The sequence below is a fragment of the Equus asinus genome, chromosome 9 (assembly GCF_041296235.1).
Source record: "Equus asinus isolate D_3611 breed Donkey chromosome 9, EquAss-T2T_v2, whole genome shotgun sequence".
In the NCBI taxonomy this organism is placed as follows: Eukaryota; Metazoa; Chordata; class Mammalia; order Perissodactyla; family Equidae; genus Equus; species Equus asinus.
The window spans coordinates 76,685,568-76,703,355 of record NC_091798.1 but is presented as its reverse complement, the minus strand read 5'-3'; the positions used below and the strand labels follow the sequence as shown (position 1 = coordinate 76,703,355).

At 35.0% G+C, this 17,788-nt stretch overlaps 1 protein-coding gene across 21 annotated transcripts in view; it reads right to left on the bottom strand.

The window, feature by feature from the left end:
* MCTP1 (multiple C2 and transmembrane domain containing 1) overlaps positions 1-17,788 on the bottom strand; it is a 495,386-nt gene that overhangs the window by 191,371 nt on the left and 286,227 nt on the right. For 8 of the 21 annotated variants that reach the window (XR_011505939.1, XR_011505938.1, XM_070517766.1 and 5 more), the window contains 3 exons: positions 10,626-10,685; positions 5,093-5,170; positions 34-204 (listed from right to left, as the gene is read on the bottom strand). Coding sequence is in view for 18 of the 21 variants with exons in the window: in XM_070517766.1 (XP_070373867.1) it covers positions 34-204; positions 5,093-5,170; positions 10,626-10,685 (309 nt within the window). In the remaining 3 variants the exon portion in view is untranslated. The remainder of the gene's footprint in view (positions 1-33; positions 205-5,092; positions 5,171-10,625; positions 10,686-17,788) is intronic. The other 13 variants (XR_011505940.1, XM_070517769.1, XM_070517770.1 and 10 more) reach the window with 2 other exon arrangements.

The following is a 17,788-nucleotide window of genomic DNA, read 5'->3' as shown; positions in this document are numbered from 1 at the left end:
ATAGTGCCGGGAACACAAGAGAGGTATGCTCACCTTGCTTTTGTATTTCTGATGCCCAAGCCGGAACTTCACGTAGGGGTCACTCAACCCGTTTGAATCCATCGCCTTGAGGTCTCGCCCCTCAATCAATGTGATGCTGACGATTCCTCTCCAAAGATGTGATTTTCTGTGTGCATCTGACAGACGCAAACTTTGGGTCTGAAACTTTTGGCAAAGGAAAACAGAGTTAGCTTATTGTGTTCTAAACCTAAATACCTTATTTGGCATTACCCTTTGCCCTGTAATAGTTTTTCAAAAATAAAAAATAGGCAGTTACGATTTTTAAAAATAAAAATAGGGGCGGGCTTGGTGGCACAGTGGTTGAGTTCCGGCTCAGCCTCTGCTGCCAGGGGTTCCCAGGTTGGATCTGAGGCACGGACCTACACACCGCTCACCAAGCCATGCTGAGGCAGTGTCCCCCATACAAAATGGAGGAAGACTGGCACAGATGTTAGCTCAGTGACAATCTTCCTCAAGTAAAACAAAGAAGATTGGCAACAGATTTTAGTTTAGGGCCAATCTTCCTCACTAAAATTAAAAAAATAAAAATTTATGGATTATTAATTATAAAACTATTGAAAATATAAAGCTATTTCATGATAAATTTAAAGTTGTGTAAAAGAGGCGAGTGCTCAAAATAAAGTCTAGTTTTTCAACACATAAAATTATGAGAATATTAGAGAAAGTTTGCATATGCATCAAATATGCCTGTCAAAATATGTATAAAATAAATATTATAAATATCAAAGGTCTCATCCACACTGTGATATTTTTTAATTACTTATGGTTTTTGAAAAATCTTTTTTTTTCATGTTACAAATGGATTTTACAGGCGGTTTTTAGTTGTAAGATTAGTTGCAAGTTTTATTCAGACAATTTAAAAAGTTTTTATTGCCACATTGGGAGATAACTGAGTTTTAGCTCACTAAAGAACTATTTAAGGTACCACAGAACAGAAAACAAAATCAATATGCTCACCTGAGATGTCTTGCTTATGCCTGAAACTTGCATCACAAATTTTTTAAATTACATATGTGATTTAAATCGGCAGGTGTGTCTCAGGATTTATTTCTCATTCTAGTATTTGAACATTTTCTTTAATGACTTTTATTACGCTCAATTCTAAGTCACAATACTCAAGTCAGTGAACAAAATAAGAATTTTTTAAAATTAGCAAATCTACTAAAAATGGCCACATAATCTCTGTGAACTAATAGTACATAAAACAAGCCAGAGAAAGTGGTCAAAGTGTTAAAAACTTTTCAGTCAGAACTCAGAACCAAGCAGCACTATCAAAATTGCTGTTTCTTTTGTGTGGTCAAGCATGTTGTCTTCACTTATAGCCATTTCAGGAAGAAATTCAACATTTCTCTCAGCCTCTGAGTATTCCACTTCTAAATTAGGGATTAGCTCTATTTTCGGCCTAATTCCCTCTGCATTAACGTTATCAAGTGATAGCCTATTTTCTCTAAGTCCACTCTCACTTTGAATTTCTACTTTTTTCCACAGTAATGTCATAGCCATCTTTATCTGTCATCATCAGAAGTCATGTATTTCAAGGTGATTTTATTAGGAACATGAAAACTACATTCATCAAAACAATACTTTCAATATTTGAACATGTCAATGGAAATCTTTCTAAATCATATTGAATATTGCCCTGTCTTGGTGGTCAGCAAATGCTGAACAACGTTGTTTGGTGGCTCTGCCTTATTAATATCTACGCAGGACTTTGCCTACACGCCCCTCACCCCTGTGAGCTCCAAGAGCAGTGTGCAGGTGTGCTCTGGAGTGCTGCAGAGGTTTCATGAGCACCTGTAACTTTCACAGGACTCCAGGCCCCACTTTGGCTACAGCCCCTCTGCTCCCATCTGTTTTACACGTTGGGTTTCCACATCAGATTTTGTTTCAACCAAGGATTTCTCAGATTAAAATAATTATTTGAAATTCATTGCACCAAGTGATCTTTAAGGCTTTTTTTTAGTTTTAAGATGTCATGATACTTTTTATTATATAACACAGGAGTAGATTTCAGTGTCCGTCTATCTATCTTTCTATCTATCTATCTAGGTATCTATCTATCTATCTAACCATTTCTGCTTCTGTTGAAACTGCCTCTAACAGCAGACTCTGGAGAATCAGGTTCTAAACTTTCAGTCTGAAACTTTTGTTAACGAATATTAGTGGCAAAGAAGGAAAGAAGGAAAACAAATTTTTGGCAAGTAAAAAGAAATAATTATCTTAGCGAAGACCAAGGAGTTAATAACTATCCATTTGTATAGAGCTTTAGAATTCAAAAGTGCATATGTGCACACTGTGTCATTTGGTTTCCACTAAAACCCCACGAAGCAGGGAGGCAAGACCTGCTATCCCCATTTTACTGACGAGGAACGTGAGGCTCTGAGGGGTTGAGCTAATAAATGGTGAATGTGTGACTAGAACCCAGTATTTCTGACCTTTATTCCTGAGCTTCTCCCAATATTCGTCTTTGTGGTAGAGACTCTCTCATGGGTTTAAAAGTAATAATGATTTAAGTATAACTTTGCTAGAGGGTACTCTCCAGGTAAGTACGCTAATAATATTTGAAATGACATTCCGGTCTAGATTTTCCTACATGGCTAATACGTGAAATCACCTTCTACTTTTCTATTATGTGAGCACATGTATTCGTACGTACGAGATTTCAGCTTGCTGATGAATATACTTAATGGCATTTTCTACACATTCTAGAAGCAGAAGTTATACACTGCACTCAGTGAATTATAGCTGAGTACAATCTAGGTCCCACAGATCTTCAATTAGCAATGCTAAGCTCGGTTCTCGAAGGGTACACATCTGAAACCCCTACTTGCTTGCTCCTCTTCCCATTTTTCATTCGAGAACAAAAACTTGACTTATAGTGTGGGAAGGAGAATGAATGCTTTCCATGGAATCCTTCATACCTTCAGAGAAATAAAATAAACTTACTGGAGGCTTTCCCTACGGCCATTAGTAGTTACAAAATGTTTTTCTATAGCCTGGAAGAACATTCCCAAAACAATGTGGGAAGCTAAGGGGGAGGAGGGAGAATATTTCTTCACAAAAACAGGGCTAATGAATGCAGGAATTAAGGTGATCTGTGTAAAACGCTAAAGGAAGAAAAAGGGGAGAATTCCAAAGATTTACCAACCAGATATTTTTAAAACTGACTTTTCCTTCTTCAGTTTTTTTTGTTAAAAATGGTACTTTCTAAAAAGAAACTCCATAATTCAGCCGTGATTTGATTAACTGTATAGTCATGAAACATATAAATATTTAGTCTAAGTGTGAAGAGTAGGAACTTGAAATAAAATTATAAGGTAAAGGGGAAAATATAAATGTGGGCTGCCAAGAGTAGAAAAGACAAGGGCTTAACAGTAACAGTCACTTGCATCTTTCTAGTAATTTCTGACTATGTGACTTGGGCCTGTTGCTCTCTCTCTGGGCCTCAGTTTTCTTATCTATGGTTTTCCAGACTGTCCTCCAGGGCCCCGAGTGTACTAAGAACACTATTCTGTACGCGTGTGTGTGGGAGGGGGTTGTTAGGAGTGTCTCTGTGTTGGGGTGCCTGCAGAGAAAATAGTATACTCCATAAGCAAAGAAGATTTAACCTGTTTAAGATAGTCTTTTATGACTTTTATTTATTTTTTAAATCAAAGTTTTAGGGAGCTCATCGAAGGGGTGGTGGCAAGTGGAATTCCACAACTAAGGAAAAAAACCTTGAAAACCACCAGCTTTAATGCTCTCCAAGATACCTTCTGAGTCGCTTGCTGCTGCTGTTTAAAGTTTCCTTCCTCCATACAGCAAAGTTCTCAAAGCGTGGTCCACAGACCAATGGCATCAACGTCACCTGAGAACTTATCAGACATTCAAATGCTTTAGCCCCATGCCAGACCAACGGAATCAGAAGCTCTGGGGGTGGGCCCAGCACTCAGGGTTAACCACCCTCACCAGATGTGGTCCTGATGCACCGCAAGTGTGAGAACCTTGCTTTAAAAGTTCTCAGGTGCCTGCGCACCAGCCTTCTCCTATGATCCAGTATCTATCACTAATTACTAGAATTGTCACCGTTATCTACTCTCAGGCATGGACACTCTATATGCTAATTAAAGTCCTTCTTTAGGTCTACTTCTAAATTTACAGATTAGGAAAGCAGATTAGTCTGGATATTTAGAGCATTTAAAGAGAGAAGTAGGATCATACAGAAAAATTATGTGAAGTTTGTTATTTCCTTCCCTTGTTAACATTTTTTTCTCATAGGATGTGTGTACATAATACGTTTAATTGCAGTATTGATCATCAGTCAACCAAAAATTACTGATTGAACACGTAAATGACAAGGAGTGTTAAACAAATCCAAGTTATCCCTCAATAAAATTAACATATTACAGCTGGTACTTAGTCATCTAAGGTAATGTTTTCAGCTATGTCCTTGTTGAAATAGAATTCTACCTGAGGAGGGAAAGAAAAGAGGAGGCAAGAATAAAAAGGAAAACCAACCTGGCTTCAAAAAAAAAGCAAAGAACTAACTTCACAAAAGGAATAAATAATCTTTGAACTTTTAAAGCAGTAATTCCCAAGTTTTAGTGGGCAATTTGTTGAAATCTCCGAGCTTGACCCTCCCAGATATGATTCAGTTCTCGTGGAGCAGAGCTGCATGTATATTTCCAATATGTACCCACGTGATTCTCATGTTCACCAAAGTTTGAGATCCACTCTCAAAAGGAATATTCATCCGAGTTCAGATTTAATAAAGAACATCACGATGCCAGGTAACAATATAAATTTCAAGGTCTGAGGCAATTAGTCCATGACATGTAGCTTTAGTAAGATTTTAGAACTAGTGAGCTGGCATTTTAAAGAGAATATTAGTTTATGTATATTATTGCTTGAAAAGGAATTCAAGGTTTCAATTCCTTTTCATACGTATAAAAGAGGTAAGATAGGGAATGGGTTTTGAGAACAGTAAGTCAGCCATGTGAGGTCGCAGCTCATGCAAGCTCAGAAAAAAAATAAACTGAATGGTTGAACTTACTTGTGCATTTTGGTTACAAGCACTCTGAAGCTCTGCTCTGCAGAAGCCCAGGACAGGAATAGCAGGCCTGGTGTACGTCTGGATGGAAATGAACGATCAGAGCTGTACGAGAAAGCTTGTGCCACTATCAACACCTCATTTCAACCAGAGTTTAGCATTACTCTTCAAAAAATGTTCTTTGAAAAAATATGTATTTGCTTCTCCAGTCACTGTCAGAAAATGTCTTCTAGCACAAAGAAGGTAAATGCCACTGCAACCATATAGTGTCCAGCCACCATTTTCTTTAGTAGCATAATGCTGCAGTGGCCAAGAAAATAAAGGACAGAGATTATATGGCGATGGATCCTGCTTGAGTGGTTTCAGGTTTTTCTTAATAAATACAGCAGAGAAAAGAAACATAGCAAGAGAAATCATGGAAAGAATCATTTCCAAAGTCTGTGGCTTTAAAATTTTGGGGAGACTGTTTGCGTTAGTCAAAAAAGTGGCAAGCCTCCAGAAGAATAACTGTTACAGTATAGGCAATAACCATGATCATGTTAACTCCATCACACATCTGACTCTTTTGTAATGATTAAAGAGATATCTCTAAAGTAACAGAAAAATTTTGCCCCATAAGACTTTTTGCCACATAACTATTTGCCACACAACACTTCCCTTTGTTGCCTTTGCTACTAAAAAAGCAACCCAAAGTTTCTTTTATGACTAAGACCAAGAGCAACAAGAGATAAATTGAGAAAGATACAGTTTAACAAGAAATACTGGAAGAAAATTATTATGTTGGAACTAAAAGTTTGTATTAAGTGACTTTCAGAGCAGCAGACAAAGTTTCCAAATGATAGTACTATGATGAGATGAGAGTCACCAGCTTTAATAACATCAACAGGAGGGAGTAGATTAGGCAAGCCTGAAAGATAGGTTAGATCACACAGAAAGAAAAAAACATGTATAGAGCAGCTGTTATGTGCTAGAGTTTCCACACTACTGTGTTTTTCATGACAAGTATTTTTAAGGTAAAGAAACCAAGGCACAAAGAAGATAAATACCCTACCCAAAGGCAAATGGCTAGAGATCAGCAAGATTGAGATTTGAATCCGGGTTGCTGATACCTTTGATGACTTTCCCCAGTATATCTCATTTTTTGGACAAAGCTTAAGAAGTTCATGATACAAAAAAAAAAAAAAATAGTACAGGATTTGTTGAAATTTTTTGACTTATCTTTAGGTGAAATGTATCCTTGGGTTATGGAGAAAGGCTAAAAGGAGTTTAGAGGAAGTAAAAGTCAGCAGGTAGTAATAACTCTAACATATATTGTTCAGCAAAGCATATGAAAGTTAACTGTACTCCACAATAAATTATAATCTAATGCCCATTAATAAGGTGGTGAAGTTGTAGAATCTTGGATATAAATTAAGAATTCTTCTATATTCCAATTCTAGTTAATAAAATTTATTAATTCTATTCCTTGAAAAACTGGATCGCTAATAATAGGAGATATCCTATTATTCTACATCCTGATTAAAAAACAGATCAAAACCAAAAAAATCTATTTAGGCTTAACATGTGGCTAAAGGAATACTCAGTCATACCAACCTTCTCCCTGAGATGTGCAGATAATCCTTGGCTTTGTTATCGTGGATTTTATTACCTGTATACAATCTAATCCTTCCAAATGAGACCCAGACAGTGTGAAACTGGAGTGAAAGACATTGCTTGTGTCTTTACAATAGCTGTGTGCAGAATCAGCCCTTTCCTCTATTTTCAGCACAGAGGTGCATGTGCTTTTATTTAATCAAATGATCCACGCGACACTGCAAAGAAGAGATAACGACAGCCTAGACTGACTGTTTTGTGCTGCAAAGCCTGGAGCGCAGAACAATGATTAGCTCAATCCCAGGCACAGGCATGTTCTATCTTTTCCTTTTCCTGCTGAGTTTATTCCAGTGAATTGCACTTAGATGATGAAGTCCAACAAGTAGATTTGTTCTACAGTCCATCCACCCTCTCAAAGCAGGATTGCCTTTACAGAAAACCCTCCCGGTGCTTTGTCCAGCCTAGTTTGAAGTGTCTCATCTAATAATAAAGCTTCGATCCCTTTTTTCTTAGAAGATGATTCACTGCTGCTATAATCCTTAGAGAAATTCTCCTGGTTTTTATCCTTAAACTTTCTTTCCTATTTCTATTGCCTCTTGATACAACTTATGGTGTCAGGAAGGTATTTACGTTTACTTCAGATGTTTCAACTACCCTGTCTAAACTTAACTGGGGCCAAACAAAAGTTCTTAAGCTTTTACTATATTTGCTCAAAACGTATACTAATAGAAAATTATCATATATGCTGTAATCTTGATGGTTTGCTAAAGTGATCTGTAAGTTTCCACCAATGATACAGTAAAGAAATAATGAGTCACAGAGACTTTTTTGACTCACAGCGACTTTTTTTGGTGACTTTTAATGAAAACTTACATTTTTTTTTCTGAGGGTTTTACTTTCATCCGTAAAGATAGAAATAATAGCTGAATTTTCTTGGGTATATGTCATATACAGTTGAGTTATTCAGAATGTAAGTGCTTCGGCATAGGATCACGTTCTTGTTTTACAAAGCCAATACCTCCTCTCTTTGATCTGCAGGGTCTTCCTTCAAGCACACTTTTGTTTGACCTTCTCATAAGGTGGGTCTCTAACACAACTGCAAACTGTTCTACATTCTATGCACTCTTTTTCTTCCATTTCATTTTATGATCCATTTCTCCATTTTTTTATATGGGGTATCTTGGCATAGCCCAGCCTTCTCCAATGAAACAATATTAAAATTCATCTTTAACTCATTACAATGTTCTCATAAGACAGTTTGTTCAATTAACTCTCAGCCATGAGAATCTAAATGTCTAGTCAATGGAGATAATTGGGAAAAACCTTAAATGTGCTAAATATTTGAAAGAACTGTACAAAGTTACCATCCTTCAATGAGAAGTTAACAATCTTTAATAAAATTCTGATTTAGAGTTATCCAATTGGCTTCACATAATTTTTATTACTTTCATGAGAAGCAAGGTAATTGCCAGACCCATTGCTTAATATTTGGGGTCCTAAGATATCATGTTTTGATGAATTAGAAATGTTATGCTTTTGGAAAACTGGAATATCCCCGTATCACTTCAGTCTCTTCTTTCCATAATTTTGCTCTCAAGAATATTAAGTTATAGCAAGTAGCACTGACATTCATTGAGCAGGTTCTCACCAGGATTCACTTTCACTCAGTGTAACTCAGTTGCTATCTCATGGATATATGTATTAATCCTTAAAAATAAGCTGATAAAACTTTTTTCAAAGCACATCCTGTTTAACTCACAAAGCATACATATACTCTTCATGTAAGATTTTATCTGAGCCATTTAGGTTTTCTCCATATCTGAAAATGTCTAGGGGAAACCTCATTTCATCTACACCTCTTCTAAAAGTTCATCAGAGTACAAATATTCCTTGGGCAAAGAGCAGGGAGGTCGGTTATCAGAGTGATATTTGAATGTGAATATGAATGATCACACTCATCCAAAGCAGACTTGGTCACTGATTATCTGATATTGGAAAATGGGACATCAAATACAGCAACATTACAGCCCTCAACATATCGATCCATTGGTGGTTTAAGGACCTGTGCAGAAGGAGGATCACACAATCAAGGAGCATTTGAAAGCTCACAGTAAAGACAAACTAAGGGGCAGCTCTATTTATACATGGCATCTTTATTCTTCATCAACCCTCAAAGGAACTCTGCTGCTTTAAGTCTTAACCAAAATATTTACTTCTGTGACATTCAGAGAGAAAAATATTGGTCCTGGTGATACCACTAGGTACTTTAGGGCAAAAGCATCAATTCTCTTGGGGCTTAGTTTCCTCATTAGTAAAATAAATGACCCCTAAAGGTTCTGCATTTATGACTCAATGTGTTTGTCATTCAACATATGCCCAGAAGAAAGACGTTAGACCACTGTACCTCAGGTACAAAAAAGCTATCTTTTAAATTTGAATATTTGTTTTTCCAAAATAAGACAGTTCAAGGGATTGAGAAAGGTTAATAAAGAATATTGAAGGAGGAATACAACTAAATGGAAAGTACTGATAAATAGAAGACTAATTTGGGAGTAGCAAAGTGGAAAGATGGTGTTGAAAGAGTCATTTGAAAGGGATACCTTTAAAAACTATTACTTATGGAGTTAGTCCTGGTGGTAAGTCTTCATTCATAATGATAAGTCTGCACATTTGCTGCATATGGAACAAAGTCAACACAGAACGCCCCTGAATTCTGCTCACTTGGCAAAGGAGTGCACTGTATGAATTCACCATATTTGTGGGTCTTAAGAAAACAGAGACAAAATTTTTGCAAAAAGTCACTTTCTATTTAAGGTTATGGGACAGTTCAAAAGCAGTCACTCTGTGTGTTCATGGGCAATGCATGAACATTTAGGAGAAATTAATATTATTTTAGCAAAGATACAGGATAACTTCAGTGAAGGCAGCCATTAGTAGACTGAAAGGAAATGAAGAGGCTATAAGTATTAAAATAAAATAAGCTACCTACAATGAAAGGCTGCAAAAAAATATCAAAGTGTGTGCTGTAGGGGGCAGGGGATGAACAGATGTGGCTTATACTTACTCACTGGTCAAGTCAATGCACGACTTAATCTGTCAGTCTGCTTAAGAGACACTGCCACAAATCTTAAAATTCTAAAGGAGAAGGTTGTTTCCAGTCATGAGCAGTTTAAGAGCCAATGAAAGAAAATGGCAAATCCTTATGAGTGTAGCATTTTCATTGCAGTATCTATTGCTAGGTAATCAAGTACCAAGTGCGAATTTCAAAGAAATAGGGAAACTCTTGAAAGCAAAGTGGTAAGTACATTAGTAATAAATCATGCTGTACATAACGCAGAATTATAGCAGAGAAAAAATGGATGACAGAGCTCATGATGTTTAAGTCATGAAAGAGTAAATAACATTAAATTGCAATGGCATTTAGAACAAATTCTCTATGGAATTTTCATTATTTAAACCAAAATCAGAGTTGCTGTTTTTCAGAGTTGATTTTTTTTTTCAAAGAAAGAACACTGATTATCTAGTACTTATCTAGTATAAGATCACTGTAATGGAAGTAAATTTTCCTCAAACAGAAATGGAGCTGAAAATAATTCCATTATGAGGCAAAAAAGAACCTTAATGGGCCCTCTAGACAATGCCATCATATTCCTGGAAGGTCCCTGGGCCTCTATTTATTCAGAATTTGGGATAAACTTAGTCTGACAAGCAACTGACTTCAAAGCAATGTATTAAATCTATGAAGTTCTTAATTTTTACAAATGAAGAACTGAAAGCGACAGTTGCCTAGATGACTTAGCATGAAAGTTAATAAAGAAGGCAAATGAATACATCTGTCTGAAAGCCTACTTTTAAAAGTGAATTTCTTAATTTACATTTAAATTTAAAAATAACTATTCAGAACCAAAAAGCAAGAATATTAACATAAACATTTAGATATTACCCTCCAAAAGAAAGACTTCACAGAGAAATAAGATCCAACCACTTCATTTTCTGAGAGTTCCTAAAAACAAACAAATATTTAGCTAAATTTTGAGATGTTTTTAAGAATACCTAATTAGCCCAACAAAATCAAAACAAATAGAAAAAACAAAAATTATATATCTTAAGACACTTTGGATGTTTACAAACTATAAATTTTCTTCTCTTGAATAAAGTTTTTGTCTTACTCATATCTGACAACAATGGTAATAAAGTTGAGGGAGGATTATTTCTGTAATTTTTTAAGTCTATTTACCTCTTTATTCTTAATGTTGATAATATATCTAAGTTAACATTTTATTATAGAAAATAGAACTGTTTAAACATATTTTAAGATTTTGAAATAAGCCAGACAATATTTGTTCCTTTTAACAAAACAATTTAACATCACAGACCTTCAGAGCATTTTGATAGTGATAGCAGAAATCTTATTTACAAACATGTACCTACTCAAATTTGGCTTAATTTCTTACTAAAAATTTCCTAGTTTTATGATATAATAATATAATATAAGATGGTATAATATAAAAGACTTAGTTAATTTGAACTCCCCAAAAATAATTTTAAAAAGAGATGAATACTGAGAAAGGTGGCTATTGGGCTGGAAACAAAGCAATGGATTCATGTTGGATATTTTATTACTTAACCCTGAAACTTCTGTAAGCAAAACCAATTCAACTTCAGGAAATCAAAAGCAGTTACTCACTTCTTTTTGGGGGGCGGGGAGATGAGGAAGATTGGCGCTGAACTAACAACTGTTGCCAATCTTCCTCTTTTTGCTTGAGGAAGATTGTCCCTGAGTTAGAATCTGTGCCAATCTTCCTCAATTTTGTATGTGGGATGCCACCACAGCATGGCTGGATGGGCAGTATGTAGGTCTGTGCAGGGATCCAAACTTGCAAACCCTGGGCCACAAAGTGGGGTGCCTGAACTTCACCTCTACATCACCGGCTGGCCCCATAGTTATTTATTTTTAAACAGAACATTTACATTACATGCACCCTTTCAAGTCTAATGTTTTGCATCTTGTCTCTGGGTGTCAGTTATGGTAAAATTATGGTCAAACTGATGACAGTTATGAGATAGTATCAACCTTTGACATTGTGATGAAGAGGAAGCAGTGTTGCAACTTATCTGATTATTCCATGATTTTGTGTTAGCTAAGATTGTAGTGATTCAGAATCTCAAGTGATGCCTAATGTATAGTAGGTGCTCAACAAATATTTGTTGCTTGTTTCTCACTTGGAGTTTCATTTAGTTAAGGATACATATTCCTTCCAAATGTGATACCAAAAATCAAATCAGAAAATAATAATGAGCTAAAGCACTATAGAGTGTGCTGCAACTTGAGTAATTTATGTTTAGAACTAGATTTATATCAGACATCATCTCTGCAACCTACCTGTGCTTTTCCCATGCAATTTATTTCTTAACAAAACTAATTACATTTTCACAAGTTACTTGTGTAGAGTTTGGTCAGGGCACGTGTCTAATGTCAGCGGTCATCAGGAAAAAGTCTTGAGTTTAAGATATTGTTTTGTCATTACTGTGGAGTTATAATTCCTTTATATTTACGGCTGTGGTTCTCACCTCTCACACTCAGCACATTATCACATCAGTTTCTAAAAAATAAGAATCCTTAAAAAATACACTTACACTTGGACCTTCAGACACAACCCTTAGGTGGAATGACTGCAGACTTTTTTGATGCTCTACTATTATTTAACTTAAAGAACCTTATTCTAGCTTTTAGAAAAGACGCATGTTTCGTTTTCTATTGCCAATTCTCTTTACTTTGATTCCCAATTCTTTTTCAATTAAGCAGCATGTTTAACAACATGTGAAAAAATTTTAGAGTATCTTATTTAAAAAAATGCTGTTTGAAGTCTCCTTCCACAGATAATTTCCCCAGAGTCAATCACACAAGTTATACAACTGACAGTCAGTTTTATCTTCATGCAAAATGTGTTAAGGCAACTCAAATGGATTTGAAAGGCTTGGCTCTAGACTCAAGACAGGTATAACAAATAAAATACTCTTTTAGCGTTTAAAAGCATTATTAATTCATTTAAAGTTTAGGTGGTCTGAGGTGATTAATGTTGAAACTGCTCCAATTCCATACTTCACATCCTTTCTCAGAAGAACACAGAGGCTAATGACCTAATTATGGAACTGATATGCAAAGAGCAAAATGAGATCAATGAATTTGGGGGGGGGAGACTTTAATTACCAAGATTTACAACTTAGGTTTCTCTGTCAAAACTTGAGTAAAAAAATATTAGCCATGACCCACTGAAGTCCTTGGGCTATGCTTCTCATGCCATAGTTAATTACTTCTGTCATTACTCATCAAGTAAAATTTCGATTTCATTTTACAACCTGTATGCTCATGTAAGTTCAGGCCTTTATTTCAAACTAAACAACTTAATTTTCCTGTGGACCCTTGTGCCATTTATTGCTCTACATAAATATAAAATTCACTACACACTAGCCAAGGCCTTTTTTTCACTAGAGTTTCTAATGAGACCAATAACAAAAATAATAATAGAACACTTGGCATTACGATAATGAGTTCTAAACAAAAGCGATGATTTTATTATGGAGGCAAGAAAGACAGAATAAACTATTTATGAATTCCAGAGAAGACATCTTAACTCATAATTGTAGAGGTTTAGTTATACTTCAGTCTCCATCAAGACAAGGGGTTGGTGAGTGAAAGCGCCATTTTAAAAGTGCTAAAACTTTAAAGTAATAGTAAAAGGAAATGAACAAAAAACAGAGACATCAAATTGATAAAGGAAAACTATTGAAGTTATTCTGAATAATGAATTGTTGAACTATTTCTAATGAGGTTTTGAGTTTATTAAAGTAGCAAGATTCGTTGGTAATATCTTATTTTGCCTCCAAAAAACCAACACACACTAAGAAAATTTCTCCTCAAAGATCAAAAATCTCAGCATGAATCTAAAAATTAACCAGATTTTGAATTTAAAAATCTAGAAGATATGTTTTTTTCTCAGAGAAATAAAATTAAAGGATAGCTCATTTTTTCCCTAACAAATGTATATGCTGCTATCTTTCAGCCTTCGATATAAAATACATCATAGAAATGTTTAAGGATTTTGCCATTGGATGAACAAGGATTAGCCATTAAACTTTTGTTAAAAGTGATATTTTTTTATTAGCCTTAATGTGTACAGGCCTTTAAACATAATGCATGTTATAGTTCAGCACTTCTTCAATACGGTTATGCTTCACTTAACGACGGGGATAGTTGTGAGAAAAGCATTGGTAGGCGATTTCGTCATTGTGCAAACATCGTGGAGTGCACTTACACAAACTTAGATGGTATAGCCTACTACACACCTAGGCTATCTGGTCCTACTCTTTGGGACCACCATCATATACGCAGTCTGTCTCTGACTGAAACGTTGTTATGCAGCACATGACTGTACTCAAAACATTCACAATAGATTTGACGTTGTGAATCCTGAGAGTCAAATGTAAAAGTTAAGGGAGGTAGCATTTTTGATCACACAGCATGTCTCTATAGGTAAATAACTTCCTTTTATCAATACCTTCTTGGGCATTTTAGAGGTAAAAGAATAAATAAATTTATAAGTAAATAATTTATATAGATTTTTCTGGTCAGACTGCAGTCGCTGTTTATGAAAGCTGTGGCTCTTGGACGTTTCCATTCAGTTGACTAAGCCTATTGATAGTTATGTAATTGAATACAGAGACATGAAATAAGCAGAAATTCACATGAAATGCTATTTTCTGGTTTTCTTGGTTACTCAGATAGGTGTTCATATCATTTGTATTCATTAAACATACATATGACTCCCTCAGCAGCTCCAACTGTCCTTTCAAATATTATTCAAGAGGGAGAGACAATCTCAGCTCCCCAGAGGACTTGCCCTGTAACCGAAACTTGACCTTGCTTTGCCTTTTATTTTTCTAGAAATTTTAAATCTTTTATATATGTGCGTGCTGGTGTGTGCGTGAATGTGTGTCTGTTTATGTACATGTATATATAAATGTATGTATCTATGTGTATACATTGGTGTCAACCAAGGCTTCAAAAGCAGGGTCCTCTCAAAATTTATTTTTATTGTAAGCACATAGGGGACTTTAAAACTAATAAATCTCTTGTGAGTAGCACTCAACTTAACATATATATATATATATATATATATGTCAGATATATAAATATATATCTTCGAATTAAAAGGCCATGTAATCTGTGAACAGCCCTTAGCTCCACTATCCTTGAGCCACGTTATATTAGTTCCGTCCCTTTAATCAGCCCAGAAAGGGTCTTGGGAAATCATCGGCCCACTTGGTAACACACATCAGCAATGTGAAGGCCAATAAGTGAGCCTGCAATTAACTATCTTAGACCTAGCACGCAGGCGTCGTGGAATGCATCCTCTGCTTGAGATTACATTTTCTCCTTTCACTTTGTGCCAACTCATCCAGATTTGCTCCCCAAAGGACCCGCAACATTTAAAAAATTCAACAAGAGCGGTCAAATAAATGTAATGCCATTGTTACAGCAAATCCCTGTAGTTATGCATTACAATACATAAAAATGTATGTTTTATTCCTCTGGGGAAATGTCAAAATAGCAAGGAGAAAATCATCTCAATATAAAATTTAATTATGGCTCCATGTATTTTGTGGGGATAGTCAAATACTTACTGGCTTTATGATAATATCTCTATTTTAAATAAACTTACTACAAATTTTAGGAGTCTGCTTCCCCAAGGTCAAAGTACAATCCTTTATAATAGAAATGCTCATGCTATTCGCCCTTTGTTTATTGCTGCATTTTGGAATCTCAGAAGTCTTAATTATGAAGTTGACTTTATAGCATTTCCAAAAAACACAAATTTGAGAGTATGGACAGTGGCAAAGTAAGGATTTTAAAAATAATTTTATATTTCCTTCAAAAATATGTAAGCATCTCATTTTTTCAAAGACATATGCGTAATAATTAGAAATGAGACCCAAAAAAAGCCATTTTGGTCACTCAGGTTGAGAGAATCAATGACCAATAAAGTTTTGATGTTTTGTAGTTTTTTTTTAAAAATCACCTATTTATTATTAGGACATGAGGTCTTTGTAGAAAGAACCTGACAATTGTTAAATAATGACTTTTTTTCCCACTGTGTCTGACTGACTGTGTGAGATACTTAAAAATGTGTTAATTTGTTTCTCCACCATTTCTTAAATTAAAGCACTTAGAGGTTTTCACTGATGCATTTTTAACGTGTCATCCAAGGTGTCAGGCTTAACTACGCCCTGAAGACTTAGAGTTGAAAATGTTCTCTTGTTTAAATTAACAATATCCTTGCAAAAAGTCTTATTAAAAATTGCTTCATTCAACCAGTGAATAAAGTGTTTTATAGTTCATTAAAATTATGCTAAGTGATTATAATAAAATCTTTATAAAAAAGATGTATTGCTAAAAAATAAGCCATCGAGTTACAGAAGATATGCTAATGAGACATCATCACATAGTCTATATTATATTATTCAAAGGATGAACTCTTCTTAAAACAATTCTAAACTGTTATTGTTGGGAATATGAACTGCAATGTGTATATCTTTATATTACCACAATGGTTATTTCTTATAAAATTGAAAGTGATTTATTGAAAGCACATAAGGTTATTATTATCTCACCCATTGATAAACTCATTCTTCTACATTAAAACACACACACACACACACACATTTTACTACATTACAATGTAGTAAAAATCATTTTTGCTTATTGTCTGATAGAGGCAATTATTTCATTTTTTTTAACCTTTTTGGTTTGAACCCACAAAATTTATTCACAAAATACATATACATCATCTCTTCTGAGCTCATGAAACTTTCTTGTTGAATAATTTAAACTTAAAATAAATTATCAATGATAAGCTTCTTCTAAAGAATAAAATATTGCAATAATTCAAAGCATTACTATTTCTCTTGCCAAAACACATTTTGTCACATAAGTATAACTCTTTGACCAGGATAGTTATCCAGTTGCCCAAGTTTAGGAAGACATTGATCCCTTTCTTCTTAAAATAACATTTTTTTATAACAGTTGAGTGTAGGGGAGAATTAAAAATATGCGCTATGCAAAGTGTACTTGTAGAAAACCAGAAGGAGTATTTTAAAGGATGTGACCATCCCCAGAGGAGGAGATATTATGGAATCCATTAATTATTTACTGGTTTACATGCCACTCAAATAATTTGTACTTTCTTGCTTTTCAGGGGTAAGTTTAGGTACTTTTTGTTAGGAGGCAAATGTAACTTTTTCCTACTCATTATAAGGTGGTAACATATTTACTCGAAATAATATATCAGTTGGTCCTGAACAACAATTACAATTTCCCTGTCCTCAAGTTGGCTATTCATCTCTTGTTTTCAATAAGACAACTCCACATTACATGAGTGCCACAAATATCTAATAAGATTTCCATTGAAAGAATCTATTATTGGCAAGATGATGAAAATGATGAACAGATAGTAATGGGAAATTCCATGAGCTGATTCATTTGTGTACAGCGGAGATGTGCATGTTAAAAAAAATGACAATGTCAATTTAGTTCATCCCCCTCCATGGTTATATCACTTCTGAAGAAAACCAAGGAAAGGAAGAAAAACTCCACACTGGAGAGAGTATCTAACATTACCTGACTATATTTAAGTCTTTGCCACAAAGTTCATAATTCCCATATTTTATATTCACCTTCAGTGCTCAGAGACAAGGCTGCATACCAAAGCCCTGCTATAAAAAATCAGGAAACCTCACTCCCAGAAGTCAAGATTCCAATGAAGAAAATGACCTGTTTATATGAAAAATTCACCTTTGACTTTCAGCATAGTTATACCAAGTAAAAAATACCTGTATTTAAATGCAATACAAATCAATTATATCCTCTTTCCAAAAATAGAAGAGGAAAAGTCCTGACACAAAAATCTTTAAGGAGAAGATTGAAATAACTAGAAAAGGGACGCATTTCCACAGAACAGTGATATGGTAATGCGTAGTCACTTAGCCCTTCATCTGTTACAAAAAATCCCTGGAGGAAAGAACTGAGGGAGCAGTTTCAGTGTGGGT